Below are 21,197 nucleotides of genomic sequence, written 5' to 3' on the forward strand. Positions count from 1 at the left end.
GAGGAAGGAAGGGGCTCAGTCTGGGAAGGCCTCCTGGAGGAGGTGAGCTCTCAGTAGGGCCTTGAAGGGAGGAAGAGAGCTAGCTTGGCGGATGGGCAGAGGGAGGGCATTCCAGGTCCTTCTGACTCCTTGGCCCCGGGGGGATTTCCATGCCTAAAGCGCATTTCCCCTCCCCTGCCCTGGAGTCAGCCCGCATTTCTCTACCACCCCAACCCTCCGACCTCTAACAAGGTCCCCCTGCCTCGCCCAGGACTTGCTTTGGAGAAGAGGAAGGCCTGCTAGGGCTGCAGTCTGACGTGGAGGCAGAGGGATGGATGGAAGGACCTCCCTGGTCCTGGGGACCTGGGCCACCGGACATATGACTTGGAGTGATGGGTTGGGGGGTGGGGCTGGGGGGGTACTCCAGGAAGGGAAGGGAGACCACTGGCAGGGCAGCCCACTCCTCGTCCCCATCTGTGAAGCAGCATGGTGTAGCAGATAAGGCATGGGCCTGGGACTCAGAAAGTCATGGGTTCTAATCTCAACTCCACCACTTGTACGCTGGGTGACTTTGGGCAGGTGATTTCACTTCTCTGGGCCTCGGTTATCTTACCTGTAAAATGGGGACTGAGACTGCGAGCCCTTCACAATAATAATAATAATAATGGTATTTGTTAAGCACTTACTATGTGCTGAGCACTACACGGGACAGGGACTGGGACCAACCCGATGTGCTCGTCTGACCCAGCGCTTAGTAAGGTGCCTGGCGCCACGTGGAACAACCTCATCAATCGTATTTATTGAGCGCTTACTGTGTGCCGAGCACTGTACTAAGCGCTTAACAACCTGATTACCTTGTATCTCCCCCAGCGCTTAGAGCAGTGCTTGGCACATAGTAAGCGCTAGACTGTGAGCCCGTTGTTGGGTAGGGACTGTCTCTATATGTTGCCGACGTGTACTTCCCAAGCGCTTAGTACAGTGCTCTGCACACAGTAAGCGCTCAATAAATACGATTGATTGATTGTTATTGTTGGTCCTCGGATGGGGAGCCCGGAGCCCCGGCGGCTTCCTCCAGCCAGGCCCCGCCCCCTGCTTTGGGGTGCGGGTCCTGATTGGTCGGACGCTCAGGGATGGCCACGCCCCTGATTTGGGGCGCGGGTCCTGATTGGTCGAACGCCGAGGGATGGCCCCGGCATCGGCCTCCAGCCAGGCCCCGCCCCCTGCTTCGGGGAGCGGGTCCTGATTGTTCGGACGCCCAGGGATGGCCCCGCCCTTGCTTGGGGGCGCGGGTCCTAATTGGTCAGACGCCCAGGGATGGCCCCGCCCCCGGCCTCCTTCAAGACCCCGCCCCCTTCTTTGGGGCGAGGATTCTGATTGGTCGGACGCCCTGGGTGGCCACGCCCCTGCTTTGGGGAGTGGGTTCTGATTGGTCGGATCCCCAGGGATGGCCCCGCCCCTTCTTTGGGGAGTGGGTTCTGATTGGTCGGATCCCCAGGGATGGCCCCGCCCCTGCTTTGGGGTGAGGGTCCTGATTGGTCGGGCGCCCAGGTGACCACGCCCCTGCTTCGGGGAGCGGGTCCTGATTGGTCGGGCGCCCAGGGATGGCCCCGCCCCCCGGGGCTGAGCGGGAGGTGGGGCGGGCCGGCGGCGTTGGCCCGGGACAAGATGCTGCTGGGGCACCGGCGGCGGCGGCGGCGGCGGTCTGGGGCTCGTGCGGCCGGGGCGGGCCGAGGGGGCCCCTCCGCGGGCCCGGCAGGGGCAGCGCGGTCCTAAAGACCCCCGAGCCCGAGCCCGCGGCCTCCCCGGGCCCCGCCGCTCCGCGCTCCCGCCCCGCGGACCCTTTGTGCCGCCGCCGCCGCCGCCGCCGCCGCCGCGGGGCCGATGGAGAAGGGGCGCGGCGGCCCCCGAGCCCCGGCCCTGGAGCCCCGCGCCCCGTGAGCTGGGACCGGCCGCGCCCCCGGGCGCTCCCCGGCATGGAGGCCTTCGGGGGCGAGGAGGAGCCCTGGTACGGCCAGCAGGACCTGGAGCAAGGTGGGCGTCCGGGACCCCCCGCCACCACCACCACCACCACCCCGTCCCCGGAGGAGCGCCGCCCACCGAGCCTCCCGGGCCGGGACCGGCCGGGGCGCGCTGGAGCCGGGCAAAGATGCTCCCGGGCCTCCGCACGGGACCCAGTTTTGGCCTCCTCAGCCCGGATTCTGGGCCCCGGGGTGGGCCTGGGCCCGGTGCTCCCCCTGCCCCCCACCCCGCTGGATGGACGTGGGGGGCTAGTAAAGAACAGACTCAACCCCTCCCCCCTCTCTCCCCGGGGCCCTCCACGGGGCTGGGTTCACCCGGGGAAGTTCTCCCAGCCCGGCAGGCCAAGGGGAGGGGGAGTGTGGAAGGGTTGGGGTCTCTCCCCCGCCCCCCAAAACGTCGGGCCGCCGGGTCTTCCTGGGGCCTTCCTTCCTTTGAGACTGTGAGCCCACTGTGGGGTAGGGACCGTCTCTATGTGTTGCCAACTTGTACTTCCCAAGCGCTTAGTACGGTGCTCTGCACACAGTAAGCGCTCAGTAAATGCGATTGATGGATTGGGTAGGGACTGTCTGTATATGTTGCCAACTTGTACTTCCCAAGCGCTTAGTACAGTGCTCTGCACACCCTAAGCGCTCAGTAAATGCGATTGATGGATTGGGTAGGGACTGTCTCTATATGTTGCCAATTTGTACTTCCCAAGCGCTTAGTACAGTGCTCTGCACATAGTAAGCGCTCAGTAAATACGATTGATGATGATGATGATTGGGGCATCGCAGTCTTGAGGGCTCAGCCCGGGCCGCGCCTGCCTCCTCCGAGGGTTGGGGCGGGGCCTGGGGGATGCGGGCCGCTGCTGAGGTGGCTGGGGTGACATCATTCATTCATTCATTCAATCGTATTTATCGAGCGCTTACTACGTGCAGAGTACTGCACTAAGCGCTTGGGAAGTACAAGTTGGCAACATCACCCTGCCCGGTGGCGATGGGGAGGCCGGAGACGGGCCCGGTACAGAAACCGACCACCCTGAAAGGGCTAGTCCAAGCCTAGTTACTTGGGATCTGGACCCCCCACCCCCCAGAAAGCGTGGGGTGGCTTTCGGGAGGAGGGCAGAGCGCCAGATCTGAGTGTCCTGTGGTCCTTAGACTCACTGTGCCCAGCACTGTGGAGCCTTGGGAGAACCCCCTCTGGGTTGGGAGCTCAGGCCAGGCCCCACACAAACAGGATGGGAGGGCAGCCAAGGTGCTCCCCATCCCCAGCAAACCCAGGAGGACAACCAAGTCCATCTGGTCGGTGAGCCCTGCCAGCCCACTGGTACCGGAGGGAATGGGGGTGGGGCAAGGCTCAGGCCCCCCAGCTGCCAGGCGACCATGAAGTCGGGACAAACAAGAGCCCTGTAGAGCGGAGGAGAAAATGAAACAACAGAGATAACCGCCGGGGGTGGGTAGGGGCAGGACAGCTGGTAATTTGTGAGGAGCAAGATGGTGTAGTGGGTAGAGCACGGGTTTAGGAGTCAGGAGGACCTGGGTTATAATCCCAGTTCCGCCACTTCTCGGTTGGGTGACCTTGGGCAAGTCAATTAACTTCTCTGTGCCTAAGTTCCCTCATCTGCAAAAGGGGGACAGAGACCGCGAGCTCTCTTTGGGACACGGACTGTATCCAACCCGATTACCTAGGATCTACCCCAGTGCTTAGAACGGTGCCTGGCACAGAGTAAAGGCTTAACAAATACCGCAGTTATTGTGATTATGTCCGTCAGAGAGCCAGCCAACAGAGCGTCAGAGCCTCCACGAAGGTTGGACAGTGGGCCCAGCTGGGTGAACTCTTCCCATGATCAGTCTGACCTCTGGGGTGGAGAGTTCTGGCTAGAGCGCTGGCGGGGGCGGTGTCTGGGGCCTCTCAAAGCTATCTGCATCCTGGGCTAAGACCCCAACCCTACTCCAGCACTCACCCAGACGCCCCAGGTACTGAGGGCATCAGCTCACAGGGCAGTTTGTGCACAGTACAACAGCCAGCACCGTTCCCACCGTGGGCGCCAGCGCTCATCTCAGTGGGCAGAATCGTGACCTGATTCTCCTGGTCCCTCCTCTGCCCATGATGTCTTTGCCATAGCCCCAACCTCAGTTTCCAGAGAGGCAGGGAGACGGGTCCCAGGTTCCTTTCAGACTCTAGAGCGGGCACCTGAATAAATAGGAGCCAGAATTAATTATTAATCACGTTGGAACGTGGTCGGGGTCGTGGCTTTGCTGCCCTGTTTTGCAAGAGTCCCACGGGGCCGCCCCTGGGTTGCCGCCAGTGGCATTCAGCTCCTCTCTTCTGTGTGCTGACCTTGAACCTGCAGAAGAGGAGGATGGCTCCAGAGCACCTAAACCAAGGATGCCCTATTTCCTTCCCAAAGGATCAGGAGGGTGCCAGGCTCAGGGTCCCAGCTCAGCAGACTGCTCCTGCCCCAGTGGGCAGAGCATTTTTGGAGTCCAGGTGACATCCTCTCTCTTCACACCCACCTGAGCCTCTCAGCTCCTTTTCCCCCTGGGCTCCTCAGTCCCCCACCCCGCCCCCGGTGTTGCTGTCTGACCTAGATGAGGACCTGTGCCACTAAAGCATGGGATCGAGAGTCAGGAGAGCCGGGTTCTAACCCCAGTTCCGTCCCCGGTGTTCTGTGTGATTTTGGGCAAGTTGTTTTACCTCTCTGGGCTTCAGTTTCCTCGTGCGTCCAATGGGGATAAGATCCCTGCTCATCCTCCCTCTTAGACTGCGAGGCCCAATGCTGCATCCAATCTAACCATCTTGAATCAACTTGGAGACTTGGTCATTACCATCACCAAAGAGCTCACACACCCACTGGTCCGGCTGGTGGGAGCAGGGCCCTGGGACAGCTCTGAGGTGAGGCAAGGAGTTGAGATCCTGCTACTCTCCTGAGTCTGGAGAGTCCTGGCCCAGGGCAGGACGGGACCCACGTGTACGGTTGAGCCTCACTGCTCCAGGGCGGGCCAGAGCCCCCTCCCATGCTGGAAGGTGGGGGTCGGATCCCCCGGAATCCAAGGAAGAGGAGGATTTGGTGTTGGAGAGGGGACTGTCTGAGCCTGAGGTGGGGACGTGGGGACAATGCCTTGATGCCCATCCCTCTCTCCCCACCTTCCAGACCTGCACCTGGCAGCCGAGCTGGGGAAGACCCTCCTGGAACGGAACAAGGAGCTGGAGGACTCGCTGCAGCAGATGTATGCCACCAATGAAGAACAGGTGCAGGAGATAGAGGTGAGAAGGGGGCCGGAACCCCTCTCCCACCAGGGCTGATCCCCTCAGGGCTGGAGTGGGCCTGGTGCCGGCGGGGGGGGGGGAGCCCTTGGGCTAGGAGCATCCCCGGCTCCTAACCATCAGCCTGGGATGTGTTTGTGTTGGACACAGTATCTGACCAAGCAGCTGGACACGCTGAGACACATGAATGAGCAGCACGCCAAGGTATACGAGCAGCTGGACCTGACCGCCCGGGACCTGGAGCTGGCCAACCAGAGGCTGGTGATGGAGAGCAAGACCGCCCAGCAGAAGATCCATGGGTGAGGGCCGGGTGGGCTAATCAACCCCAGGTTGGGGTGGGCGCCGCCCGTGGTGCTGGGGCTTTGGCTACTAAGCGCTCGCTCTGTATTGACGCTGGGACAGATAAAGGATGATCAGACACCACACGATTCCTGTACCCCACGGGTCTAGAGGTCTAAGAGGGAGAGGGAGCAAGGATCCTATCCCTCTTTTAAAGATGAAGAAACAGAGGCCCAGAGAGCCGAAGGGTCTTGCCCGAGATCACCCAGCAGGCCAGGCGCAGAGAATCCGGGTCTCTGGGCTCCCAGGCCTGAAGGCTTTCCACCGAACCACTCTCCCTAGCCCATGGTGGCCCTGCTGGGCCCTGTAATGAGCATTAATGTCGCCCTCCCCCTCCAACCGGCCCTCAGGCTGACAGACACGGTGGAGGGACTGCAGAGCCAGGTGGAAGGGCTGCAGGCCCAGGTGGAAGAGCTGAGGAGCCTGGAGCAGCTGCGGGTGAGGCGGGAGAAGCGGGAACGTCGGAGGACCATCCACACCTTTCCCTGCCTCAAGGAGCTGTGCTCCAGTCCCCGGTAAGAGTGGGGTCTGAGGGATCCGGCACGCGAGGGCTCGGGGTTTGGGCCGGCCAGTTTCCCTTCTCACGGACGAGGGTTTCCCGGGTCGTACGGCCCCCTCTCCGGTCCGGCCCGGCCCGCAGGTACGAAGACGCCTTCCGGCTGTACGGCTCGTCGGTGGATCTGAGCGCCCGGCCCCTGGAGCGGGAGAACGAGCGTCTGCAGGCCCTGGTCGGCTCCCTGCGGGGCCAGGTGGGGCAGGAGAAGCAGCGCACGGAGCAGGTGGAGCGGGAGTATGCGGCCGTGCTGCAGGAGTGTGCGGCGCTGGAGCAGCGGGCCGGCCAGGCCGAGGGCTGCCGCCTGCGCGTGCAGGAGCTGGAGCTGGAGCTGCTGGAGCTGCAGCAGATGAAGCAGGTGCGCAGGTACCTGCTGAGCCGCGAAGACAGCCTGGCCGAGGCCCTGCTGGAGCCCCTGGCCAGCGCCCCCGAGGCCGATGACCCCGACCCCGGCCGGGAGGGGGGCGCCGGGGACGGGGGCGCCGGCCTCTCCCCGGCCGCCTCCCCGGGCCCCGCCGCCGCCGCCGTGCGCAAGAGCTGCAGCGACACGGCCCTGAGCGCCCTGGTGGCCCGGGACCCGGCCGGCCGGCTGGCGGGCAGCCTGACCTTGCACGCCCAGGGCGTGCGCAGGCGCGGCATGTCCATTCTGCGCGAGGTGGACGAGCAGTACCACGCCCTGCTGGACAAGTACGAGGAGCTGCTGGCCAAGTGCCGGCAGCACAAGGACGGCGTGCGGCACGCCGGCGTCCAGACCTCCCGCCCCGTGTCCCGCGACGGCTCCTGCCGCGATTTCCGCGGGGCCGAGGAGGTGGCGGCGGCGGCCGAGCGGGCCCTGAGCCAGCACGTGGAAGCCGTGGACCGGCGCCTGGAGCAGAGTCAGCCCGAGTACAAGGCCCTCTTCCAGGAGATCTTCTCTCGCATCCAGAAGACCAAGGCTGATATCAACGCCGCCAAGGCCCAGACCCAGAGCGCCCAGTGAGCCCGCATTGGCCTCGACTCCGCGTACTGGGACTCCTTGCCGCCCTGGGGAAGGTGTGGCCGGCCTGGAGACTCCAGGAAAAGGAGAAAACGGCGGGCCCCCCGGTGGGAGCGGCCCCCCTCCTCAGAGTGATCTGCGGCCGGGGGCCCCCCCAGCTCCTTCCAGCCCTTTTCCCTGCCTTTGGGCTCATCCAGTCCGGAGCCCTCCTCGCCCTGTGTGGTCGGGACTTGGACCGGCGAGACCACCTTCCACCGGAAACATCTGGAGGGGCGAGGGTGGGGATGCCGGCCTGGCACACCGCCTCCCCCTCGCCTTCTGGCCTCTGTCTGCGCCCTGATCCCTCTCAGCCGTAGTTCCTGCTTCTGAGGTCACCGTAGACCCTCAAGCCGGCCTGGCCCGGACCCCCTCTCCTCTCGCTGCATTCACCCTCCCTAGGGGGCTGGGGGTGTATCCCCACCCCCGTCCCTGCTGATCTCAGGGACCACAGTGTCTCCCCCGGCCCGGGCCCACGGTGGAGGGAAGGGCTGGGAGGTGGTGCAGGCCATCTCGGGCTGGCCCAGGTAGCAGCTGCGAACCTCCCCGCCGACCCTCCCCACCCCACGCAGCATGTATTGTCTTCATCTCCAGCCACGTGGGTCCCCCAGGGCAACCACTGTGAGCCCCGGCTCTAATCCCCGACCAGAATCTTCCGGTAATCGTGAGGCGGGCAGCCCTGCCCCTCCTTGGGTCTCGGTTTTGCTTGCAATGGGACCGGCCCAGCCCCCTGCTCCCCCGCAACCCCATCCATCCTTGGCCCGGGGGATCCCGGCCATAGCGTCTTCTAGGGCGGCGGTGACCATTGCACCCAGGGAAGCCATCCGGTCCCTCCCTCCTCATCCCGTCCCGCCACGCACCCCCTGCGGCAGTTGAGGGACTTCTTGCCTTATTTGCTAATAATGGGAAAAGCAGGTTTCCTGAAGTAGCTCTTACTCTCCCTGTTGCTGGGCACAGGCCCTGACTTCAAACGGTGGGGAGGTAGAACCGGGGCCGCTGGCCGCTGCAGCCGTCCTGTCTGTACCAGCCGGGGGGTGGGGGAAAACTCAGATCCCAGCAGACCCCATCACTGTAGCATCCGATTGGGGCTTCACTTGAAGTGTACATGAGAGAATTATATTTACAAAAGGCTTTATTCTCTTCATAAATAAAAAGCAACACCAGACTTCGCCTCCGGTTGTCGTCTCCATGACCCAACCCTACCCGCCGCCGCAGAACTGGCAGACCGGAGGGTCGTTGAGGCCAGCGCCCTGTCTCAGGTTCATGGCCGTCCTCCCAGGGGACCAGGGCAGAGGCTGAATGGCTCTGGCCGCTCCGTCTCCAAGCCAAGTCACTTCACTTCTCTGGGCCTCAGTTCCCCCATCTGGAAAATGGGGATTAAGTCTGTGAGCCCCACGTGAGACAACTTGATTACCTTGTATCTACCCCAGCGCTTAGAACAGTGCTTTGCACATAGTAAGCGCTTAATAAATACCATCATTATTATTATTATTATATATACATATATACAGGTGCTGTGGGGAAGGGAAGGAGGTAAGGCAGGGGGGGATGGAGGGGGGAGAGAAAGGAGGTATATATGTATATATATAATAATATTATTATAATACACAATACATAATTGTAGTTATAATAATTATAATTATCATTAATATAATTATATTATAATCACAATTCTATAGTAATATAATTATAATTTTATATGATTAATTATAATTATGATTATAATAATGTATGATATTATCACATATACATATATAATTATATGTAATTAGAATATATAATAATCATAATATATAATCATAACAATTATTATCATCGATATATAAATAATCATGTTTATAATTATATATTATGATTGTAATTATGTCATGATTATATGTGTATCGTTATATATAATATATAATACATAATGTCGTATAATAATATTGTAATATATAATATGTAATATATGTAATTACATATAATATATGTATAATATATAATAATATAATGTAATAATACTATAATATAATAATAATACTAGAATATAATGCTGTGTGCTCTGCACACAGCAAGCGCTCAATAAATACGATTGATTGATGTATAATTATAATTATCACCAATATAATAATATAATATAAATACTTATAATTATATAATTAATTATAATTATAATATGCAATATTATTATTATTATATATACAGGTGCTGTGGGGAAGGGAAGGAGGTGAGGAGGGGGAGAGGAAGGAGGGGGCTCAGTCTGGGAAGGCCTCCTACTTGGACTTCCCCAGCGCTTAGTCCAGTGTTGTGCACACAGTAAGCGCTCAATAAATACGATTGAATGAATGAATGAATGAATGGGAACCGAGGGGTCCGGAACTCTGGGCTCGTGGCCCGTTTCCCAGACGGACTTGAAGTGAGGCGAACGCTCGGCGGAAGTAGGGGCGGTGGCGAAGGAGGAGGAGGAGCCAGCCTTTGCCAACATGGCGGCCGCCGCCCGCCGGCTCCTAGGGAGCCTGAGCCGAGGGTCGGGGTTGCGGGCGCGCCCGCCGCCCGCTCGGGATCCCCGCGTCCGCCTGCACGGGGGCGGCCCCGACTCCCACTTCCGGAGCGTCTACAGTCTGGACAAGCTCTACCCCCGCTCCAGCGGGACGGACGCGGCCTGGAAAGTGCCGGTAACGGCCGGCGCACGCGCGCGCGGGGGAATGGAGGCCGCGGCCCGCCGGGTGACGTCACAGCGCCGGGCCGTGACGTCACGCGGAGCGCGGTGGGCGGGAGCAGCGTGGCTCAGTGGAAAGAGCCCGGCCTCGGGAGTCAGAAGTCATGGGTTCGAATCCCGCCTCCGCCACTTGTCAGCTGGGTGACGTTGGGCAAGTCACTTCACTGGGCCTCAGTTCCCTCATCTGTAAAATGGGGATTAAGACTGTGAGCCCCCCGTGGGACAACCTCATCACCTTGTAAACTCCCCAGCGCTTAGAACAGTGCTTTGCACATAGTAAGCGCTCAATAAATGCTATCGTTATTATAATCCCGGCTCCGCCACTTGCCTGCTGTGTGAGACCTCGGTCGACTCACTTCACTTCTCTGGGCCTCAGTTACCTCATCTGTAAAATGGGGACTGAGACTGTGAACCCCACGTGGGACAACTTGATCACCTTGTATCCCCCCCAGCGCTTAGAACAGTGCTCTGCACATAGTAAGCGCTTAACACATGCCATTATTATTATTATTATTCTCTGGGCCTCGGTTCCTTCATCCGTAAAATGGAGATGAAGACTGTCAGCTCCACGTGGGGCAACCTGCTTACCCGGTAGCTACCCCATTCATTCATTCCCAGGCCTTCGATCAATCAATCAATCAATCAATCGTATTTATTGAGCGCTTACTGTGTGTAGAGCACTGTACTAAGCGTTTGGGAAGTACAAGTTGGCAACACATAGAGACAGTCCCTACCCAACAGCGGGCTCACAGTCTAAAAGCTCCCAGACTGAGCCCTCTCCTTCCTCTCCCCCTCGTCCCCCTCTCCATCCCCACCGTCTTACCTCCTTCCCTTCCCTACAGCACCTGTATATATGTATATATGTTTGTACATATTTATTACTCTATTTTACTTGTACATATCTACTCTATTTTATTTTGTTAATATGTTTGGTTTTGTTCTCTGTCTCCCCCTTCTAGACTGTGAGCCCACTGTTGGGTAGGGACCATCTCTAGATGTTGCCAACTTGTACTTCCCAAGCGCTTAGTACAGTGCTCTGCTCACAGTAAGCGCTCAATAAATACAATTGAGTGAATGAATGAATGAATGAATGAACCCCTACTAGACTGTGAGCCCGTTGTTGGGTAGGGACCATATCTATATGTTGCCAACTTGTACTTCCCAAGCTTATAGTACAGTGCTGTGCATACAGTAAGTGCTCAATAAATACGATTGAATGAATGAGTGAATGAAAACGCTTGGCACATCATAATAATAATGATGATGATGATGGCATTTATTAAGCGCTTACTATGTGCAAAGCACTGTTCTATGCACCGGGGAGGTTACAAGGACCATGGTCATGGGTTCAAATCCCGGCTCCGCCACTAGTCAGCTGTGTGACCTTGGGCAAGTCACTTAACTTCTCTGGGCCTCAGTTCCCTCATCTGTAAAATGGGGATGAAGACTGTGAGCCCCACGTAGGACAATCTGATTACCTTGTATCTACCCCAGCGCTTAGAACAGTGCACTTAGCAAATACCAACATTATTATTACAAGGAGATCAGGCTGTCCCACGGGGGGCTCACAGTCTTCATCCCCATTTTACAGATGAGGTCACTGAGGCACAGAGAAGTGACGTGACCTGCCCAAAGTCACACAGCTGACAATTGGCAGAGCCGGGATTTGAACCCATGACCCCTGACTCCAAAGCCCATGCTCTTTCCACTGAGCCACGCTGCTGAAGCGCTTAACAAATGCCATCATTATTATCAGCCCCTTGGTGCCAGCCTTGCAGCAGGCCGGGGAAAAGGCCACAAGGGCAATGTCTGTAGGTGTCTGTGGCTACCCCTCGCAGCAGGGCTTTGCCACACCAAACCTCGCCCTTGGGTTGACTGAAGGAGGAAGATGGGCCTACCTCGATTGGCAGAGGCTACATCGCCCTTTCCACATGTGTACAACGCTGTCCTGGGCCCTTGGGCGAATGCGGTAAAAGTGTAAGAAATGATGCCCTAGAGAAGCTTTCACCTTAGCCACACCTGTTGCAAGGCTTGGGGGCTTTCAGCAGGTGCCAGCAGCCTGACATTGTGTACTGTATTCTTCCAAGCGTTTAGTACAGTGCTCTGCACATAGTAAGCGTTCAGCAAATACCATCGATTGATTTACTGTGTGTGTGTGTGTGTGTGTGTTTTGCAGGATAGCACAGTACAGGCCGGCACAGACATTCCCTTGGGTAAGTCAGCGTCTGCTTCCCCACTGTGCCTTTCTGAATTACTCATTCCTGTTTGCAGGCAGAATGCCCAACTCTGCCACTTCAGCAACCCTCCAGGGTGCACCGTTCAGGCAGAGTTTTCTAGCCACCAACTCCTCCTGTACCCGCAAGCCGCCCGTGAGGAGACATTGCCTGCCCCGGGCAACCTTATCGGCTTGCTGCAAAATTGGAGTTTTGAAGTGGGTCTTGATCAGGGATTCTGCTCCGCAGAGACAGGCCGACAACAGGATTGTCACTCTCCGGTGTGTCTCAACTTCCACGTCTGCAAAATGGGGCAGTAACGCTTGTGTGGATTTCAAAGAGTTTCTGGATAGAAGGGTGTTTTCCGTGGCGTCTCCTGAGTTCTTGGGGAAATGGGTGTCTTGGAATTTAGAGGCGAGGGAAGGGTTGGCTGACATCTTGGTGACAGGATTGAGATTTTCCTCGAAGGTGAAACTGATTTTTATATTCCATCCTGCAGACCGCCTGACCATAACCTATTCCCGGAGCAGTGGGCCCGGAGGGCAGAATGTGAATAAAGGTACTAAACCTCAGAATCAGATTGGGAAACTGCCCCGGCAGCCCTTTAATTTGCCCAGAGTTGGTGATGGACCTCGTGGGAGGTAAGGGAAATCTTGGGGGGTTCCCAGCTCGTTGTATGTCCCTCCTCTTGAACTAGCTCCCGTTAGCTGCCAAGCTCATGCCCCCTCACAGCCCACCCACCAGTGAGTGGGCCAGCACCAAAGGACAAACCAGGGCTAGGAAAGTGGGGAGAGACGGGGTCAGGCAGGGTCAGGTCTGAACATCCCCAGCCCCAGGGCCGCCTGTGAGTCGTTCTCCAGGAACTAGACCGACTCCCCTCCCTCCCGTACCTAGTGAACTCCAAGGCCGAGGTCCGGTTTCATCTGGCTTCGGCAGACTGGATCGCCGAGCCGCTCCGACAGAAGATTGCCATTGCGGTAAGTGGCGTTCCTTCTCCCCTCTCCTCCCCGCTGCTCCCCGGAGCCCTCTCTTTCCCACCAGGACTTTTGGACGCTCCCCTCGGGGCCCGCCAGATCCCACCTCTTGTCTCTCTATAGCAAAGGAATCGGATCAACAAGTTGGGGGAGCTGATCGTGAACTCGGAATCGAGCCGGTACCAGCTCCGGAACCTGGCCGAATGCCTGCAAAAGATCCGGGATATCATCAGCCAGGCCAGCCAGGAGCCCAAAGCCCCATCCAAGGAGGCCCAGGAGCTGCACAGGCTCCGGTATGAGGAACACCCTTAGGCTGCCCGGTCCAAGAAGCGAATCTGGGTTGGACTGACGGTGCCCTAGTCGTGCCACACTGGGAAATCCAAGGGCACTTTCTGAATCCGGGGAGGGGGCAGGAAGGATGAACAGCCAGAAGGCCTCAGTTGTGGCAGAGGCACAAACCTGATACCGTGATTCGTTCAAAGCCTCTCTCCAACTCCGAGATTGTGGCCCCTCCGCCTTCCCGGCCGGCCGAGTCCAGGTTGGGGGGTGGAGTAGTCGCTACGAGCCTGCAATTGCTGCCGATTAGCCCACCGAGCGAATGTGATCCATGTCTCTGGTTGGCAGGGTTGAGAAGGCGAACCGTGAGAGGCTACGGCAGAAGAAAATCACTTCGATCAACAAGGCCAGCCGCAGGGCGGACGTAGACTGAGGGCCCGGGCCGCAGCTACCCCAGGGAGCACAGCTAGAGCCGTCGTGGGATGAGACTGGTTCAGGTTGAGGAAAATGAGGGGAAGACTCATCCACGGTCCAGAAACCTGCGCCGTCTGGATATGGAGTGGAGCTGAATTGCGCGCTGGATGTGGGCCAAGGGATCGTTGGAGAATGGGGAGGGTGTCTCTTCACTGCTCTTGCTGATGGTTTTGAGGAACTGGAATATGAAAATATTAAATTCTTCCCAGGAAACCATTTCTCCATAACTGCCCTTCTCCCCTGCAGTCCACACCCACATCCCATTTTCCCACAAAACAGCTCCCAGCAAACCCACAGAGACATGGTTGAGCAAGAGCTCTTGGTCACTGGGTCAGTGCCAGGAATCTATGGCCAAACAGGGAGGACCACCCCAGTCCTCTACCCATTTCCTGGGCCACTGAGCAGAGAAGTGGGGGAAATGGCAGGATCTGGAGAGAATATAGGGAGGAGAGAGAGATCGAGAAAAGGAAAGAGGGAGAGGGGATGTGGAGAGGGAAGAAGGGGAGATCCTCAGACCTCCTGCCCGGGACGTTCTCAGATTGTCACGCTGCCGCATCCACCGCAAGGCACACACACAACCATCTTTCCCCACACCAGCTCTTGGTGGTTGGACTGACGGAACGGTAGCCGTGTCATATTGGGAAGTCCAGGGGGGCTTTCTAAATCCGGGGAGGGGGCAGGAAGAAAGAGACGGGAGGAACAGCCAGAAGGCAGAGAGGCACAAGCCTCTCTCTCACAGCTGGGGCTATTATCAATCAGTGATATTTACTGAGCAGTTAACTAACAGGCACAGTGCTATATTCAAAACTTGGAAAAATACAGTAGAAGCAAAACACATACTGTGACCTCAAGGGGCTTAAGAGAAACAGCGTGGCCACCTTTGAAGAGCCTGGGAGTCAAGGGGTTCTAATTCCAGCTCTGTCATTGCCTGCTGTGTGGTCTTGGGCCAGTCGCTTCAATTCTCTGTGTCTCATTGTCCTCACCTGTAAAATGGAGATTCAACACTAGTTCTCCTTCCTACTTAGACCGCGGGCCCTTTGTGGGACGGGGACTGTGTCTGACCTGATTATCCTGTATCTACCCTAGCACTTAGTACAGTGCTTGGCGTATAAGTGCCTAACAAATGCCAGTTATTATGATCATTATTACCTAATAAGGATACAGACAAAAATTATCTACAGATAGAAGCATTAGGATGAACAAGGAAGTAACAGGAAATAAGACAACTATCTCCGCCACTTAGCTGTGTGACTTTGGGCAAGTCACTTAACTTCTCTGTGCCTCACTTACCTCATCTGTAAAAATGGGGATGAAGACTGTGAGCCCCAAGTGGGACAACCTGATCACCTGGTAACCTCCCCAGCGCTTAGAACAGTGCTTTGCACATAACAAGTGCTTAATAAATGCCATTATTATTATTATTATAACAATTTAATACAGAAATAAATATACATACGCTATTTATTTTATTCTATTTATTTTATTTTGTTAGTACGTTTGGTTTTGTTCTCCGTCTCCCCCTTTTAGACTGTGAGCCCACTGTTGGGTAGGGACTGTATATGTTGCCAACTTGTACTTCCCAAGCGCTTAGTACAGTGCTCTGCACACTGTGAGCCCACTGTTGGGTAGGGACTGTCTCTATATGTTGCCAACTTGTACTTCCCAAGCGCTTAGTACAGTGCTCTGCACACAGTAAGCGCTCAATAAATACGATTGATGATGATGATGAGAGTGGAATGAAATAGCTGGCTGCAGAGGGGTGCTGGAAAGTCATTCAATAGATCAATAATTGGGGGAGGCTTCCTGAAGGAGGTGGGTTTTCGGAAGGCCTCTGAAGATATACTAAGCGCTTGGGAGAGTACACTACAACAAAAAACAGTCACGTTCTCGGACCACAACGAGTTTACCGCCTACAGTCTCCTGCTCGATCGGAGCAGCTCAGAGCCAGCAAACTGAAAATCCTTTCTGAGATTTGCAGAGCATTTGCAACATTGAGAACCTGCTCAGGGAACTAGCAGAGAGTCATTTCTCGAGAGCCCCAGTGGCCTAATGGATAAGGCACTGGCCTCCTAAGCCAGGGATTGTGGGTTCGAGTCCCATCTGGGGTGCGTCGGTTATCTTTTATATTCATCATCATCAATCGTATTTATTGAGCGCTTACTGTGTGCAGAGCACTGTACTAAGCGCTTGGGAAGTACAAATTGGCAACATATTCGTGCTTTTCATCGGTAAAGCCGCCTCTCGCCGCTATCTGGGACCCCTCCTAAGTGAGCATGGTGAGATTGGTGGGTCCAAGCAGGCTGCGGACCAGTTAATAAAAATCATTGCTCCTCCTGCCCCACTCTTTCAGGATGAGCTTGGGTGCGGTGGAATTGTTTGTGTGCAAACTATCGAAGCTTTGGACCGATTTACCTCTCCACATCACGGTACCGTTCTGATGGCATCCCTTCGGCCCAGGTAAGATCCACGTTTCGGGTTTAATGCTGAGCCTTTATCTCCCCTGAAATTCTCCCCCTTTTAGACTGTGAGCCCACCGTTGGGTAGGGACTGTCTCTATATGTTGCCAATTTGTACTTCCCAAGCGCTTAGTACGGTGCTCTGCACATAGTAAGCGCTCAATAAATACGATTGATGATGATGATGAATGCCACTCTTCGCGGGAAGGGGCCAGATATATCTTCTCCCTTGCCCCTCCCTCCCCTATCACCCCCTCACCCTCCACGGGGTCTCCCAGGAGCTAATCAAGAGGAAATGTGCTGCAGTTTACACCTTTAACTGAGCAAGGGATCTAAAATAAAAACTTCGACCACGAAGGGACTCGAACCCTCAATCTTCTGATCCGAAGTCAGACGCCTTATCCATTAGGCCACGCGGCCACCCTATAGGCCCCCTCACCTTACTTAAAGAAAGTAGGGGCTGCATTGTAGACCTCTCGAAATATGAAGGTAAAGGTTAAAAAAAGAAGCTGCAAACATAAAATGTGACCGGAAAGCAAGGGGAGATCTGGGGCTGTAGTTCCTGGCAGTAGTCAGTCGTAATTATTGAGCGCTTAGTGCGTGCAGAGCACTTCACTAAGCGCTTGGGAGAGTCCAATTTAGCAATATAACAGACACAGTCCTTGTCTACAACTAGCTTAAAAACCTAGAGGGAGAGACAGACATTAATATAAGTAAATAAATTACAGATATGCATATAAGGGAGCAAGGCTTTAGAGGAAGAATGCGAGACTAAAACCGGGTCAGGGGGAGTGCAGTGAGTTCAGAGAGATTTCAGACAATCCCTTTAGGAATAATAGAAAGGGAACAAGTGTGGGAAACGCAGAAGGGAGAGGAAGAAGAGGAAATGAGGGCTTACCAAGGGAGACCTCTTGGAGGAGATGCGCCTTCAATTCCCAAGCGCTTAGTACAGTGCTCTGCACACAGTAAGGGCTCAATAAATACGATTGAAATAAATACGATTGAATAAGGCGTAGAAGGCGGGGAGAGGAATGTCGGATCAATCAATCAATCAATCGTATTTATTGAGCGCTTACTGTGTGCAGAGCACTGTACTTAGCGCTTGGGAACTACAAGTCGGCAACACATAGAGACAGTCCCTACCCAACAGCGGGCTCACAGTCTAGAAGGGGGAGACAGAGAACAAAACCAAACATACTAACAAAATAAAATAAATAGAATAGATATGTACATAAAATAAATAGAATAGATATGTACATAAAATAGAATAGATATGTACATGTGAGGATGTGAAGAGGGAGTTCAAGGCGCTCCGGGATGGTTGTGGGGTGGAAATCAGCGGCTCTACTGTTGTACTCTCTCAAGCCTTTACTACAGTGCTCTGCACGTAGTAGATGTCCAATGAATACCATTAAATGATTAATTTGTAATTGATTAGAGGGAACTCGGAACAGGCACAAGACAAACTTGCAGCGCTCCCTGTTCGAAAACCCTTTCCGAAAAGCCCAGTGGGAGGCGCTGCGTCCTCATATGTATATATGTTTGTACATATTTATTACTCTATTTACTTATTTATTTTACTTGTACATATCCATTCTATTTATTTTATTTTGTTAGTATGTTTGGTTTTGTTCTCCGTCTCCCCCTTTTAGACTGTGAGCCCACTGTTGGGTAGGGACTGTCTCTATATGTTGCCAACTTGGACTTCCCAAGCGCTTAGTACAGTGCCCTGCACACAGTTAGCGCTCAATACATACGATTGATTGATTGATTGATCGATTGATTGATTGATTAATTGAACCCGGCGAGCAGCAAACTCGTGGAGAAGATGTGGAGGGACCGTGACCCCGCGGAAGGCGATTTGGGGGTTCCACACTCCCACCCTAGTTCCAAGGAGTCAAGCCAGGCCCCCGAGAAGACCCCCAACTTTTGATTTAAAAAAAAAAAATCACCTTGCACCCCAGATGGGACTCGAACCCACAATCCCTGGCTTAGGAGGCCAGTGCCTTATCCATTAGGCCACTGGGGCGATACAAAGTACACTCCCCACGTGTCCCTAGATAACCTTCATAAAAACCAGGTCGTAACTCCTAGTTTATGCATGGATCTGATCCTTAAAAGGTGGCACCTGAGTCTCGGAAGCACCTCACGAGAAAACGAGGCAGTTTCTGCGCAGAGGCAAAGTGCACGTGGTCAACGCCGTTTGCAGACGAGAAGAACGGGAAGGCCCGAGAACCGGGGGAATCAACCACAGGGTCAGGTTGGTGGGACAGGGGGCTTTGGCGGGAGCACGAATCCGGGGAGGTTCTTGTTCGACCCCAGGAGTCACAGACGGAAGAAAAAAAAAGGAAAGAAAAAATAGACTTGAGGTTCTGCGGATTCAGGAGAGTCTTTTTTTAAAGACGCGGGTTAGGCCTTAAAAAGGGGCTCGGGGGCTCATGGAATTAGGATGTTACTGGCCCAAAAGTGAACGACCACGAAGGGACTCGAACCCTCAATCTTCTGATCCGAAGTCAGACGCCTTATCCATTAGGCCACGCGGCCCGGGACACGAAAAAGAACGAGTCAATCCACCCAGGGGAAATGTGGTTGGGATGATTGAGAGTTTCTATGTCTTTGCTCGGGTGTATGACATACCCAGAGAGAGATTGGCATCGGGTATTTGCAAGCCATTGGGCCTGGAAGCCGAAATCAATCAATTCATTCATTCAGTCGTATTTATTGAGCGCTTACTGTGTTTAGACCCCAGTACTAAGCGCTTGGGAAGTCCAAGTTGGCAACATATAGAGACGGTCAGTCAATCATCATCACCATCAATCGTATTTATTGAGCGCTTACTGTGTGCAGAACACTGTACTAAGCGCTTGGGAAGTACAAGCTGGCAACATATAGAGGCAGTCCCTACCCAACAGTGGGCTCACAGTCTAGAAGGGGGAGACAGAGAACAAAACCAAACATACTAACAAAATAAAATAAATAGAATAGATAGGTACAAGTAAAATAAATAAATAAATAGAGTAATAAATATGTACAAACAGGTGCTGTGGGGAAGGGAAGGAGGTAAGATGCAGGGGATGGAGAGGGGGACGAGGGGGAGAGGAAAGAAGGGGCTCAGTCTGGGAAGGCCTCTCTACCCAACAGCGGGCTCACAGTCTAGAATCAGTAGTAGTTATTGAGCGCTTATTATGGGCAGAGCATTTCTAGACCGTGAGCCTGTTGTGGGCAGGGATTGTCTCCATTAGGTGCTGAACTGTACTTTCCCGGGGCTTAGTACAGTGCCCCGCACACAGTAATAGATCAATAGATACGACTGAATGAATTATGCTAAGGGCGTGGGAGAGAGCAATACAACAAAGTTAGCAGATACGTTCCCTGCCCATAACGAGCTTACAGTCTAGAGGGGTTCGCCGGGGCCTAGGCAGGGTCTCTGCTGTCGGATGCTCATAATCAATGAGAGCAGGCCTCTTACCTCCTTCCCTTCCCCACAGCACCTGTATATATGTATATATGTTTGTACATATTTATTACTCTATTTATTTATTTATTTTACTTGTACATATCTATTCTATTTATTTTATTTTGTTAGTATGTTTGGTTTTGGTCTCTGTCTCCCCCTTTTAGACTATGAGCCAACTGTTGGGTAGGGACTGTCTCTATATGTTGCCAACTTGGACTTCCCAAGCGCTTAGTACAGTGCTCTGCACACAGTAAGCGCTCAATAAATACGATTGATGATGATGATGATGACTGCCCTGGAGGCCCCGCGAGGTCCAAACGAAAGGCAGATTTCTCCCCCCTCCTCCACACAGCTCATCCTGGGAAGAACGTAATAGGAATTCTCGAAAAAACGAGCTCCGGCAGGACCGCGTGGCCTAATGGATAAGGCGTCTGACTTCGGATCAGAAGATTGAGGGTTCGAGTCCCTTCGTGGTCGATCGTTTTAATCCGCCGGAGGATCCCCTGCCTTGGAAACCTTGTTTTAAAGAAGCCCCGGGGCCGGGCCGGGGGGGAAGGACGTTGTGGGGCCCGCTCGTGGGCCCCGACTCTGCCGGCACAACGGCCCGGGGAACTCTGCACCGTGGGCGAGGAAAGGGCGAGCAATCTCTTCGTCATTTTTGCAAAATCTGATTTTCCCCCTCCGGCTCCAGCCCTAGAAAGTGCAAGGAGCAGGAGTGCTGAATCAGTCGCGATCAAGAGGGATGTGAGCGAACTTTTACAATCAAGCCCCAGTGGCCTAATGGATAAGGCACTGGCCTCCTAAGCCAGGGATTGTGGGTTCGAGTCCCATCTGGGGTGAAACTGGTTTTTTTTTTTTTTCCTTTTCTCTCAAAATATTTTCTGACAATAAATTCAACCAGAAGACGCACATCCGCCTTCATTTGGGCTTATCGTATATCATATTCATATGCTTTTCTTATGAAGCCGTCGTTCCTCTCTACCACCTAGCTGCGAATTTAATGCAGATTTCCTGAGCGCCAATTCTGTGCAGAGCCCCCAACGTAAATCCTTAGCACTAATATGTTTATGCCCATATGTATACTTCACTGTTTATTCAGTTGGGCTTATCATATATCATATTCATATGCTTTTCTTATGAAGTCGTCATTCCTCTCTACCATCTAGCTGTAAAGTTACTGTAGATTTCCTGAGCGTCAGTTCTGTACAGAGCCCTCTACGTAAGTCCTTAGCACTAATATGTGTATTCCCATATGTATATTTCACTGTTTATTCAGTCGGGCTTATAGTATATCATATTCATATGCTTTTCTTGTGAAGCTGTCGTTCCTCTTACCACCTAGCTGCAGATTTCCTGAGCGCCAATTCTGTGCAGAGCCCCCAACGTAAATCCTTAGCACTACTATGTTTATGCCCATATGTATATTTCACTGTTTATTCAGTTGAGCTTATCGTATATCATATTCATATGCTTTTCTTATGAAGCCGTCGTTCCTCTCTAC

The 21,197-nt window shown here is 54.3% G+C and overlaps 2 protein-coding genes and 6 non-coding genes across 8 annotated transcripts; 5 read left to right on the forward strand and 3 right to left on the reverse strand.

Annotated features, from left to right (window-relative positions):
* The first annotated feature begins 1,901 nt into the window (after positions 1 to 1,901).
* On the forward strand, positions 1,902 to 8,320 carry CDR2L (cerebellar degeneration related protein 2 like). Its single transcript, XM_038741948.1, has 5 exons — positions 1,902 to 2,010; positions 5,132 to 5,244; positions 5,395 to 5,543; positions 5,934 to 6,098; positions 6,224 to 8,320. The coding sequence occupies exons 1-5, from the start codon at positions 1,953 to 1,955 to the stop codon at positions 7,113 to 7,115; spliced, it is 1,377 nt and encodes a 458-aa protein (XP_038597876.1). The 5' UTR covers positions 1,902 to 1,952; the 3' UTR covers positions 7,116 to 8,320.
* Positions 8,321 to 9,610: 1,290 nt separating this feature from the next.
* Positions 9,611 to 13,996, forward strand: MRPL58 (mitochondrial ribosomal protein L58). Its single transcript, XM_038741912.1, has 6 exons — positions 9,611 to 9,802; positions 12,023 to 12,059; positions 12,559 to 12,618; positions 12,954 to 13,036; positions 13,157 to 13,326; positions 13,658 to 13,996. The coding sequence occupies exons 1-6, from the start codon at positions 9,611 to 9,613 to the stop codon at positions 13,740 to 13,742; spliced, it is 627 nt and encodes a 208-aa protein (XP_038597840.1). The 3' UTR covers positions 13,743 to 13,996.
* A 1,822-nt stretch (positions 13,997 to 15,818) lies between these two features.
* On the forward strand, positions 15,819 to 15,891 carry TRNAR-CCU. Its single transcript has one exon. It is a non-coding gene; the product is annotated as a tRNA-Arg (tRNA).
* Positions 15,892 to 16,586: 695 nt separating this feature from the next.
* TRNAR-UCG lies at positions 16,587 to 16,659 on the reverse strand. Its single transcript has one exon. It is a non-coding gene; the product is annotated as a tRNA-Arg (tRNA).
* Positions 16,660 to 18,195: 1,536 nt separating this feature from the next.
* Positions 18,196 to 18,268, reverse strand: TRNAR-CCU. Its single transcript has one exon. It is a non-coding gene; the product is annotated as a tRNA-Arg (tRNA).
* Positions 18,269 to 18,710: 442 nt separating this feature from the next.
* Positions 18,711 to 18,783, reverse strand: TRNAR-UCG. The gene has a single exon. It is a non-coding gene; the product is annotated as a tRNA-Arg (tRNA).
* Positions 18,784 to 20,100: 1,317 nt separating this feature from the next.
* On the forward strand, positions 20,101 to 20,173 carry TRNAR-UCG. Its single transcript has one exon. It is a non-coding gene; the product is annotated as a tRNA-Arg (tRNA).
* A 289-nt stretch (positions 20,174 to 20,462) lies between these two features.
* Positions 20,463 to 20,535, forward strand: TRNAR-CCU. Its single transcript has one exon. It is a non-coding gene; the product is annotated as a tRNA-Arg (tRNA).
* Positions 20,536 to 21,197: the final 662 nt, after the last annotated feature.

The sequence above is a fragment of the Tachyglossus aculeatus genome, unplaced genomic scaffold (assembly GCF_015852505.1).
Source record: "Tachyglossus aculeatus isolate mTacAcu1 unplaced genomic scaffold, mTacAcu1.pri SUPER_34, whole genome shotgun sequence".
Classification (NCBI taxonomy): Eukaryota; Metazoa; Chordata; class Mammalia; order Monotremata; family Tachyglossidae; genus Tachyglossus; species Tachyglossus aculeatus.